The sequence below is a fragment of the Danio rerio genome, chromosome 17, assembly GCF_049306965.1.
Source record: "Danio rerio strain Tuebingen ecotype United States chromosome 17, GRCz12tu, whole genome shotgun sequence".
Classification (NCBI taxonomy): domain Eukaryota; kingdom Metazoa; phylum Chordata; class Actinopteri; order Cypriniformes; family Danionidae; genus Danio; species Danio rerio.
In genome coordinates, this window is record NC_133192.1 from 38,832,322 (window position 1) to 38,844,631 (window position 12,310).

Consider the following 12,310-nt stretch of genomic DNA (forward strand, 5'->3'; position numbering starts at 1 on the left):
CTATGAGGGAACATTAAATATATTGTGTTACTACCAAATCTACCAGCTAACATTGAGGAACTAATTGAGGAAGGGTAGGGGGGGTCATATTGAACATCTATCAACTTGCTTTCCACTGGAAAACAAAATTGTTAAGTACTCTACACATTGATTAATTACCCAAGGTTCCATTATTAATTCATTCAATTATTCATTTTCTTGTCGGCTTAGTCCCTTTTTTATCCGGGGTAGCCACAGCGGAATTAACCGCCAACTTATCCAGCAAGTTTTTACGCAGCGCATGCCCTTCCAGCTGCAACCCATCTCTGGAAAAAGGTTCAATCATGTTTCTTTAATTAAATACAGATTTTCAAAGTTGTGGTATTCTTTTTGATTTACCCTGTATAATAAAATAGTTTCGGCAGAATATAAAATATGAAATACAATATATTCTGTTATTAAGGCTTACAGGGATAGTTCACTAAAAAATTAAATTGTCCTCATGATTTACTCACACTCAAGTGGGTCTAAACTTTTAGAACACAAAACAAGATATACTGAAGAATGTTTGAGAAAAGCAGTCATTGATATCCATAGTATGAACAAAAAATTCTATGGAAGTCAGTGGCCTTTTTTCCAACATTCATCAGTATATCTTCCTTTGTTTCAGCAGAAGAAAGAAACTCCAACACATAAAGAACTTTCATTTTTGAGTGAACTATCCCTTTTTATTGTTTCCTTAAGGCAGAATCACACTGTGCTATTTTTTTTATAATCCTGAATGATTGTAACATGTTGGACTGCACAAGTATGACTGCTATGAAACACTGTAAAATATCAGCTGTCATAATGTCAAAATGAACAATAAAGATGCGCCAAACACAGAAGAAAACTCCTTTACAGTTTGACTTCATCCATCCGTGACACGTTTACTATCCTGCATTCTGAAATGATTCCTCACAGCAAACAATCTGTGGCAGCAATTTTGCACACGGCATGTCTCAATAATAAAACCAAGAAGATAAAAAACTGGTTTGACATTTTCCTGTAGTCGTGTTAATTGTCACATGGTTTGTGTCAGCAGATTCGGCACTCCTATTGGTTCTTAGATTGAGGCTCAACGCAGCTGTTGCATTAAAGAGTCTGAAATCTTCTGATACTGCCAGAACTTCATCAAAGGAAAAATCTGATTGCAACATATTAAATGGCTGTCTGTGAACATGTCAAACCATCGATCAAAGATCACAGATTTTAGCCTAGGATTTCAGGAATCTTTTAGGATTTCCTAAATTTGTCTGAGATGACAACCTCATGGCTGAAATCTCACAGTGTGAGCAGGGCCTTAAATACGAAAGTGATTTTTTAAAGACACAGATTAACCAAAAATGAAAATGACCTCATTGATTACTCATTATCTATTCATTACATTATGAGTTTCTTTTTTCTATTGAACAATCAATACTGTATATTGTAAAGAATGCAGGTTAATGGCACTCATTAACTTCGACAGTAGCAAAAGTAATACTATGGAGTTCAATTAGTGCCAGTATTCTAACATGAATTAATATGAACAATACTAGTTCAGCACTTATTAATCATAGTTCAACATCTACTAATGCCTTATTAAAATCTGTAAGTTAACACTAGCAATGAACAAATGCATTTTCTCTAATTAGCATGAAAAAATACTATAATAAATGTATTGTTCACTGTTTGTTATTAAATACAACCCATATTGTAAAGTGTTACTAGAAACTCAATTAGATTTTGAACAGGTGAAGGGTCAGTAAATGATGACAGAATGATCATTTTTGGGTGAACTATGCCTTAAAGAATTAATTTGTTTGACACTTTGTGCAGCAAGAGTGAATAGAAACTCACCACAGAAAACTTGCCATCGCCAAACCATGTAACCCATCTGGTGCCTTCGGCTGCTGGGCTGCGTCGAGTCATCCTCCAGGATACGACCCGGCCCGGCCACCAGGAGTATCCTCGTAACTTTCCCCACACTAGCTCGTTAATGCCAAAACCTCGGCCATCCTGCAACAGACGAGACAAAACAAGATGAATCACGTTACATTTACACAATAAAAGGAGAAAAGTCATAAGTACTCTTAAACTACCTACAGTATAAGGTGCCTTTCTCAAGATGTAATACAACTGTCAGGTTTCTGTGAAGTTTCAGTTCAAATACAACACAGATCATTTGTTTTACCATGCCGTTTTTGGAGATGTTTCTTTAAATGCAAATGAGCTGCTCCTTTCCACCCCTTTCCAGAAAAGGGCTTTGTCTTCAGCATGTGCCTCAGTAAGTCTCAAGACAACACATAATTTTACTTTATCAGTCATCAAGAACATTTATTATCTGAATGCGTTTTAAAGCCTTGACCTGTACTATTTTAGTTCGGATCACAACAATACTATAGTACAAAGTTTCAAATTACTCCCAATTTACACATGAGACGAGCCATTCAACAAAAGAAGGGTGCCGTTGTTTAAACCAGACTTTCAAATCTGTTAAGCCAGATCAGTTCTACGATATCTTGGAATAATCCAGGGATTTCTCTGAGAATGATTAGCTTATCAGTAAGCAGATGTCAGAGGTCAGATATTTTGCTTTGATAATAAGTCTAAACACAGGTTAAGCTCTAAGGAAACTTTCCGACTAACCAAATAAAGCCCAAAGCGTGGTTTTATATTTACATGTATGTTTGCGTGTACACAGATATAACGAAGGGTCTGACACAGAGGGATCCATTTGCAGTATATTTATTAAATAGAGTTTAATAACAATAAGCACACAGATGTTATCCGTGTGCGAACTCACATCAAACACAGTAGTATTAAGTCGAAGGGCTGGCGGCAGGCAAACACAAGGCGAGTAATCAGGCATGGGTCAGAGGCAGGCGGCGAGGATCAAAGTCGGTATTCAGGCTTGGGTTCAGGGCAGACGGCAGGCAAGACAAGGTCGAGATACAGTCCAAGGTAAGCAACGGGAAAGCAGGCAAGGATGAGAAATGCTCAGTAGTGTTAGCCGGGGCAGAACAAGACTTTGCACTGAAGCGTGTGTGAGTGCTGCTTATATGTGTGTGCCAGGTGATTATGAGATGTGCTGAAGGTGTGTGTGTGACAATCAGTCAGTGAGGATGACGTAATATATTAGAAGTCCGGTGATGATGCTGGCCAGCGAGGGGAATGACTGGGACCGAGTCGGTAACAGTAAAACACACACCCTTTTAAAGTTTACTTCATTTTATATGCAAGTACTTGATTCACGTACACTAGAAAGATCTGTCTGTGACAGGTATTTGTGTGTTTTGATAAAAAAAACATGATATAAGTGTGGATATCTTTAATCCCCTCACACAAGCATTCATAAACACAATTATCTAATATTTTTTCCTGTCTCTAATGTTTAGTTTACTAGATCTTTTTCATCTGTGAATGAAAGGCCTGGTCCAGTACTGATGTCTTGTGGACAAACCAATAACTGCAAATACAATTAACAGGGAATATGCAAGCTGAGCAAACATTTACATCTAGTCAAAAACAGGCAGTGTTTGTAGGTACTAGTGGCAAATAGACAACAAAGCATGTTTTTTTTTTTTTGTAAAACTATTTTTAAGAACGAATATTGTTACGTTTCTTGTAAGTTTTGTGGTGTTTTGTTGTTTGTTTTCTGTTTTGCGTTCTCTTCCGCTGTGTATCCTGTCCTGTTTTAGGTGTGCAATCATTGGTCGAAGGGGCTGTCAATCACCATCGTGACTCATTCGGCGCGCCAATCAGGAGCTGGTTTGCACAGTATGAATGCCGTGCGCTTGCGCTGTTCTTGAGGAGTGCTTGGCTCACCGTCAGTCTCCTCACTTCTGTTGGCCGGTCTGTTCACTTATGTTTTACTTAGTTTGTTTGATGTTGCTGTGTTTTGTTTTTCTCTCGATTAAGTGATTAATTTATTAGATAAAGCTTGTGCAGCTCAATTTAGTATCTATTGCGAAGCTGAACAATCTTCATGAGAATTGGATTATATAAAATCTTGTTTTGCTAATGGCTAACAGTGTGTACTTCACGAGAACTCTAGTAATTTGAGCAGCTTAGTATCTCTATTTGTTAGTTAGTTTATGAAGGTGTTGCCACATGTGTAGTTATGTTTTGAAGTAGTTGTGAAGTTTAGTTAAGCTACATGTTGAAGATTACGGTTTTGTTTCTGCATTTTTCTTTGGTTAGTTAGTGTAGTGGGTTGGGGTTTAGTTGATCGTTTGTTATATTTATTTCTTTGTTTTGGCAACACTCCTGTTTTCTTTGTTTAATTCGATTATTTAAAATTACATCTACATTACATTTCCTATGTTCATTGTTTGACATTCTCTTTTTATTAAATACTTACTTTTTGTTTCACTTAACCAGCAGTTGTGTCTTCTCCTTGTTCATCCAGCATCACTAGACTCACTGATTGCTACGTTTCATCCATTTAATATCTTAAGAACTTAAACGCGTAACAATACACATATTTTTGTAGTTTGAAATCTGATGTTTGAGAAAATATGAGAGCTCACTTACTTCTAAATCAATACTTTCACTTTTTTCAATGAACAGTGACATAGCAAAAGTTAGGAAAACACATAAAACAGTTGTTTCCTTATGAGATCAGGCTGGAACGAACCACTCAAACCCCAATACTTTTTAATGCGTACTTTAAAATGACCAATGATAGTGAGCAAGCATGCCCTACCTCGTATTCTGACTCAGTGGACTTGGGTGAGGTCTTGTCTCCATCCCCTATAGACACAGGCTCTGGTGTGGTGGCAACAGTTGGAGAGGCTGGATCTGTGGGCTGCTGCTGTTGCTGCTGCTGGAATGGTGGAGGTTGCTGCTGAGGAGAAGGCTGGGGTTTGAGGTTGGTCTGATGTTGAGCTTGAGGCTGCGGTGGTTGCTGCTGCATTGGCGGAGTTGGCGGCGTTGGTGGCATCGGCGGGGGAAAGAGCAGCGGGACGGTGATTACGTCTTTTTTAGGCTCCGACTCTACCTCGCCATGGTCCTCCATTGAGTTCATCACAGACACCAGTTTCGCCTTCTTCTCTGCCTGCAACGTAGGGAACAGCGGGACAGGAAGAAGACGAGGTAAAGCACACAGAACACTAGTGTCTTATCCTAAGAATATTACACAGTTCGGCCCTTGAGTAATAGTGACTACTCGGTTTGTTTATAGTACTTTAAGCCCACGTGCCAACACAAATATCCCCATCCTCTTGATTGTTGCCCCTTTGAGCATGATAAGTGGCTGAAAACAGTCTCCTTTTCATTGCATTGAAAGCTGTTTGCGATCACTTCGTAACAATGAGCACGTAACCCTCCCACCACACACACACACACCCACCTACCCACCCTCTCTTGGCTGAGATAGATGCGCTCTGGAGAGTTCAGTGAGTTTGTCCAACCTGACTCTAAGCTATTAGGTCAAAAACAGAGGACACGAGCCAAGCCATGACTTAAGCAGCTCACAGCAAATCCCCAACAGCTGCACCTCTCTCGACCCTCTCCTTCTCTCTCACTCGCACGTGAATCTCTTTCACAGCTGTACTTTCTCTGCTGTTGGGGTCCGGCTCCGTCTCCAATTTCACTCACACACACGTGAACCTGGCAAGGATCGGCGTGTGAGTGTGTGTAGAAAACAGTTGGATCTGTCCCCAGAAAGCTCTCCTCACATCTCTCTTCAGCTCACTCCCTCCATTATGGTGTCCATACATTCATATAAGCCCGCAAAAAAAAAAGGGGTGGGTGGGGGTAGGCTCTGGAGCCAAAAGCTCATGAGTGTGCCTGAATAGACGGGATGAGTGTGGAGTAGAAACATGTGGCCTCAAATCAAGAAGCCCTACTGTAGTTTATAAATATCTGTATAGCTTCTTCTATGAGCTGGGCCATATGTGCCAGCCTGTTTGTCTTTGACAGCGGTTGCCGGTGGAAAGAGCGTTTAAGCAAGCGGTTTTGTGCATATGTGCATGCATTTATTTCTGTAGGAATCTTGGTACCAGTGGTTTCCTGCCAACACTAAGTACACTTTTTAGGGAGATGTCTTACATGGCGATTTTTAACATATATAACAGATTTTTAATTTCGAATGAGCAACTCAATTGCATCCACTTCAAAAAAGCAAATTAATAGATTAGTGTTCACTATAATAGTTGACAGAATAGCCATCCATATAAAAGCAGCTTATATTTGAGCCATGTTTTTAGTTTACAGAGCTCCTATGATGAAAATCATCTTTTGTAAGCTGTTTGGACAGAACTGTGTGTAGGTATAGTGTGTCCACAGTCATATTGGAGTGATAAAAACACAATAAGTCTCTTTTTTTTTTTAAATCTCCTGACGTTAAAAAAGGATCCAAATCCCTCCCATTTTGAGGCCGACCTGCTCACCAAATTGATTGACAGCCACGTATTAACATGTCTCCGTAGTAACGTGGATAATCATATCAACAAGACAGGATGTGCGCAAAGCAACTGCCATTAAAAGATCTGTTCAGCTCTCTGTGATCATCAATCATCATTAAATGTGATCAAGAATGAGTTTTACAAGTTTAAAACGTTTAAAACAGTGCATTTTTGTAATGAATTACTGCGATTTTACCATCTTTATCACCACAGTCGCATAGTGTCAGTAACATTATACAAGAAGACGCTTCAATCCCGGTTTATGGACGTTAAATCAGGTTTATTTTGTACATTAACATAACAGATAACCATACAGCAGTGGATATTAATATGTATCCTGTCATATTTGCTGTGCAAAGTTAAATGCACATGCTGTGTTTGTGTGTGTGTATGAACTTTGTAACAACATTTGTGTGACTCATCATTGCAGAAAGCCTTGAATTAACTCCACAGCAAATACATCAAATAATCATTGGGAAAGTTCTTACTGTAGAATTTCTTACAAACGTTATGTGAGATCTGGTTCCTTCATGGGTGTCACTGTGCTGTTTATCTGAAGCAAACAAGGTGGAGATTGAGGCACACCCTGACAGGCATGTGGGAACGGTGGGTGGGGAGAACTAGCATTAAAGGCACAGGCCACAAAAACAGGCTACTTTGTTTTCAGAGCAGAAACTTCCAATATTCTGAAAGCTATAATAAATAATCTGATGGGTGTTTTAAACTGAAACTTTACAGACTTATTCTGGATTTACAAAAGACGTAAAATAGGCAAGTGGTGCTCGCTGCAGAGCCATTTGAGGAGAGGTGAGCTCCAGAGAGGGGGAGCTTGAGCTTGAGCTCCACCTTTTTTGCACTTCTTCTACGAGTGATGTCACTGGGGGTAGGGTTAGGGGTGGGGTTGGTGTACGCATTAAAACAGCTTACAGGAGGAGGAGCGACAGCTCATGCTCCTCCTCTCTGGAGCTCACCTCTCCTCGAATGGCTCTGCAGCGAGCACCCTCTCAAAATAGGTGACATTTAATGAATAAAATGTTTGTCAGAATTTCGCTAAAAGAAACGTTTCTCCATTGTACCTAGTCTACATTGCCCTTAATAATGTACAACTGAAAATGTAGTATAGAGCAAATATTAAACTGCACCATCAGCATTACAATATTGGCTAATTTTGCATTTCCTGATGTCTCCCAAGAGAATCCTGTACAAGGAAAACTACAGAGGTCTTAGCGCAGAGCCTTGGGGGACTCTTGGGACAGCCCGTGTCAGTCAGATGTTAAATCTGTATGTAATATAAGTCAGGGACCTCAGAAGTACTAAAGTAAAGACCCACTGTTATACACAATGCTATGTTAGAACCATCATGGTGTTGCTATACCTTCCGTGCTAGTGTTTAACACTATTACTTTTTTAAATTGATGTAGTACTTTTATTTAATAAAAAAAAGTATTTGTTAATATTATTATAACACTTTATAATAAGGTTGAATTAGTTAATGCATTTACTAACATGAACAAACAATGAACAATACATTTATTACAATATTTGGTCATTTTAGTTAACATTACGGCGCATTAACTAATGTTAACAAGCATGACTTTGGATGTTAATAATGCATTAGTTAATCTCGAAATATGATTAACAAATGTTGTACAAGTATGGTTCATTATTAGTTGATGTTAGTCAATCCATTAACTAATCAAACCTTATTGTAAAGTGTGACCAAAGTATTTAAATCACTAGATTATTTAATAGTAGACATTATCATGGTTATTCAATATAGAATCAATATAAAAATAACTATATTTTGATATCTACTCATAACATTAGATATAACAATTGTTTATAATTGTGTATAATTTCTTACATTGTACATAAGATTTAACTAATACAACAGTGGCCTGATTTTACCTTACTGTAATCTTAGCTTAATCATTTAAAGCTAAACATATGAAAATAATTAAATCAGATGGAATCTAAATAATATATTATCTGTAACTACAAAACATTATATGAGCTGATCCGGCTCTATGTGAAGGGTAGAAATTACTTTCTTTTATAAATGTCTTACTATCTGTAAAAATAAACCCTTAAGCTGTCATACAATAGACTGATCATTCAAACTTAAACATAAAAGGTGCTAAAACGGATTGTGCATTGACGGCATGTAAGAACAACAGCCTTAAAATAAACATTCCTTAACTTCATAATTCCATGTATTGTTAGGGATGTTTTCATTCACTCTGGTGTGCTTTTGAGTTTAATTTGGCCATAATGTTTTCTGTGTTTCAGCAAGCAGAATTATTTTTGGTGACAAATGTTATTTTGACACATATTTTGAGAAAATGCTTAGAATTTTTAAAATAACTCAACAATACACTCCAGGAAAATTTACAATCCTTTTGTTATCTTTTGCAATATGGCTGTATATCGGCACTGGTGGGAGGCATGCGTTGGCTTAGTGCCCCCACCAGTGCATTTTTTGGCATAAATCTTTTATTGAACCTCAGTTCTGATCTAAATTAGTAAAAATGACAGGATTTTAAATAATAAATAAATAATGTCACTGATTTGATGAAACCCCCCCCCCCCCCCCCACAAAATTACATATTTTCAATAAAAAGTAATCGTGGGCTGGATTTTTTTTTTTTTTTTACTCTTTAGGAAAGTATTGGACCTGAAAAACAACATTGCCTTTGATGCATTGTTTTTGATTCTATTTTCTCCCTGATTTACTGTTGGTGGCTGTTTTTGCCCTATTAACTTCCATTATAACCACATTTGTTTTATTACAAAACCATGACACCATATAATCATACATTTTTGATTGTTGGTGGTTTTCCCTGTTGGGAAGAGGTAACATTTTTCATTTTACTGTTGATGATCAGATGGCACCATTAATCCTTTAGGGGCCAAGGCCTGTGCAAAAATATATGGAGTAAAACAGCAAATTAAAGTGTGTGTAAGTGTATCTGTGAATGTGTGCGTGTGTGAGAGTGACCATTACGCACTTACCTTGATGTGTCTGAGAAAATCAAAAAAGCATCTCAGCTCTCAGAACTACATGAAGTAAACAAAGTCAATGGGGCAAAAACAGCCACCAACAGTAAATTAGGAAGAAAAAATGAAAATCTAAAGCATCGAAGCCAATGTTTTAACTAATCGTTTACATGTCCAAGACTGTGATTAAATGGAAAAATCCAGTCCACAATTACTTTTCATATTGAAAATACGTCATTTTGTGTGTTTTTTACCAAATCTGTGACATCACTTGTGAACTTGTCAATTAAAGAGTTAAAATCCTGTAATCTAAACAATTTATGAGGTTGATTAACAGATTTATGCAAAAATAATAATAATAATAATAATAATAATAATAATTAAATATTGATCTGATACATTTTACAGCAGTTTTATTCAGTGGATGTTTTCATCCATAACATAACAAAAGGGTAGTAAATTAAAACAGTGCACAAGGGTTAAAATAACTTTCTTTTTCGAAGTGAAAAAAAAAAACCAAATGTTTACTACCATTAAAATATTATTAATAATGTCATTAAAGGGTTTGTTTTTAATTGGCCAATCCTGAATACAATGTACAGTGACAGGAAGAAAAGAATGCTGGTTTAGGGAGAGGGGAATGATTATATATATATAAAAAGAAAAACTCACTCTCTCCAAAAAAAAATTGAAGGAGGTTAGAAAAGCACTATGGCTATAAGTGGAGATTTGCTTCTGGACATTTTTTTTTTCACCCCAGCTGTAAATGCCCCTCTTCGGGGGCCTCACTGTAGCGAGTCTGGCTCTTGAAATTAAGGGAGGGGGAGACGAAGAGGAAGGAAAGGGGGAGGGAACCAAGAGTACAGTACTTTACAGTCTTTGTCGGCCACAAACGCACAGTCCAGCTTGGCAATAACAACATATATAAGCCGCATGTCATCCACTTGAGAAAGCTTCAAATATCCAATGATGCAGTGTACATGCAGAGACTAAAGTAAGAGTATATATTTGAGATTTTGGAGAACGAAACACAACAAACAAGAACTAATTAAGCCAATGTATTAAATACACACAATTATGATTATAAGAAACTTTAAAAAGTTTGTCACTGGTAGGGAAAATAGCTTGGCTGACAGTCTTATTTGTATAGAAATAAATAAACATGAAGGGACATGAGAAGATCTTATCAAAATGTATGAATGACGTTACACTAATTAGGCACCACTCTCATAAAAATAAAGCTAATGGCTCCTAAAAATTAACTAAAGGCATTGATGGTTCTATGAAGTCCATGTGAAATCAAAATAAAGTTTGTAAGATGTAAGTATCAGTATGTTAGTCTTAAGGATATCAACAAACAAGCTTGCTCCAAAACAGTGATAAAATTTGCGTTAAGAAGAAATAAACATCCAAAGCTTGCAGTTTGTCACTTCCGCCTAAATGAGGGGTCTGGATGCAGACCTGGTGCAGTGCAATCTGGGCTGCATCCAATGCTTTTTAATGTGCTCATCTAACCCCACCCCTCACCGTGATGTCACTAGCTCTATTTGAGTGCATTGTGTCTGACATTGCATCGCTGAGTGATGCAATTTCAGCTTGCATCATAAAGGCTGCATCCAGATACTATTGAAATGAATCAATGATTTTTTTTTTTTATGTGACCTCATATTTCAGTTTCCATCAAATCTTTTAACCAATCAAATGCCTTCTAGTATCTGACATATCCCGTCTTGTTGAAGAAGCTATTGCTATGTGCAATTAAGCTCAACCACCCTCACTGACAGAGCAGTAATAATAACAAAATGCTATTGGCTATTTATTTTATATGGGGGAGGAGCTACTCTATGGCCCGCCCTGTCTGTTTGTTTCACTTCAAATTAGATCACACATCGAACAAAACTGTACATTTCAGAGCACTCAATTGGACCTTAAAACAGCCATAGGAAAATAGTTACAGTGTAAAAGTTTCTTTATATTATCCAATATTGCAAAATTGTATGGCTTAGTTTGTCACTCTGCTACCGAATGTTGCTTTGTGGATCCACCCCATAGGGGCACAAAATGGATTGCAAGGATCTCTAAGGGTGCTTTCACACCTGTGAATCGATTAAGTCGTTCCGAAACAGAGATTACAAATGTTACATTGTTGCTCTTTGCTCTTGGAGCGGTTCGCTTTCACACTGCAAAGTTTCTAATCGGACCAAAAGAGCTAAAACAAGTCACGTGCGAGTAAACTCTCCTTACATTGGTCAGAGTGTCAGGGTTTATTTTGCAGCGTCCCGCTCAGCTGTCAGGAGAGGTGGTGGTTTGGTGGTGATTGACAGGGTGCGCGCGAGAGACGCGGTGGGGAGGGGTGAGAAGGGTGCGCGACGATGCCTATTTGAGGACCTGGAGGGAGACCCGAGATTAACGGGAGATCATCACTCGTTTGCGGGCATCCGGAGACTAGCGAAACTTCCCGCCCTACTCATAATTCTCTCTTCATATAGCCGTAAGCCTATTACATATCCATAAAACACTGTGATATAACCGCGCTCGGATCGGATCGCTTTCTCACTGCAATCGAACCGCTCCAGGGTTTGTTTCAATCGAGCCGAGACCACCTCATTCAAGCGATCTCGGAGCGATTACTTTGGCGTGGAACAGAGCGCGATTGCCCTGTTCACATATGCCAATCGAACCGCGCTAACTGGGCAAACGAGATACATTCCGAAACAAAAGTGTAGGTGTGAAAGCACCCTAATTTAAATTTTCATTCTGGCGGAATGACATGCCTAAATCTATTCGAATTGCGAAGAGCATCTGGCCATCTTTAAGTAACATCAAAAGATCTGTTTCATCAATTCTTAACTGATTAACACAAGCAAGGCTCATTCTGAAAACGTAAACCCAACAAAATTTTT

At 38.1% G+C, this 12,310-nt stretch overlaps 1 protein-coding gene across 14 annotated transcripts in view; it reads right to left on the reverse strand.

The window, feature by feature from the left end:
* dnmt3ab (DNA (cytosine-5-)-methyltransferase 3 alpha b) overlaps positions 1-12,310 on the reverse strand; it is a 117,360-nt gene that overhangs the window by 28,148 nt on the left and 76,902 nt on the right. For all 14 annotated transcript variants that reach the window (XM_073927265.1, XM_009293199.5, XM_068214409.2 and 11 more), the window contains 2 exons: positions 4,709-5,059; positions 1,861-2,019 (listed from right to left, as the gene is read on the reverse strand). In XM_073927265.1, coding sequence (XP_073783366.1) covers positions 1,861-2,019; positions 4,709-5,059 — 510 coding nt within the window. The remainder of the gene's footprint in view (positions 1-1,860; positions 2,020-4,708; positions 5,060-12,310) is intronic.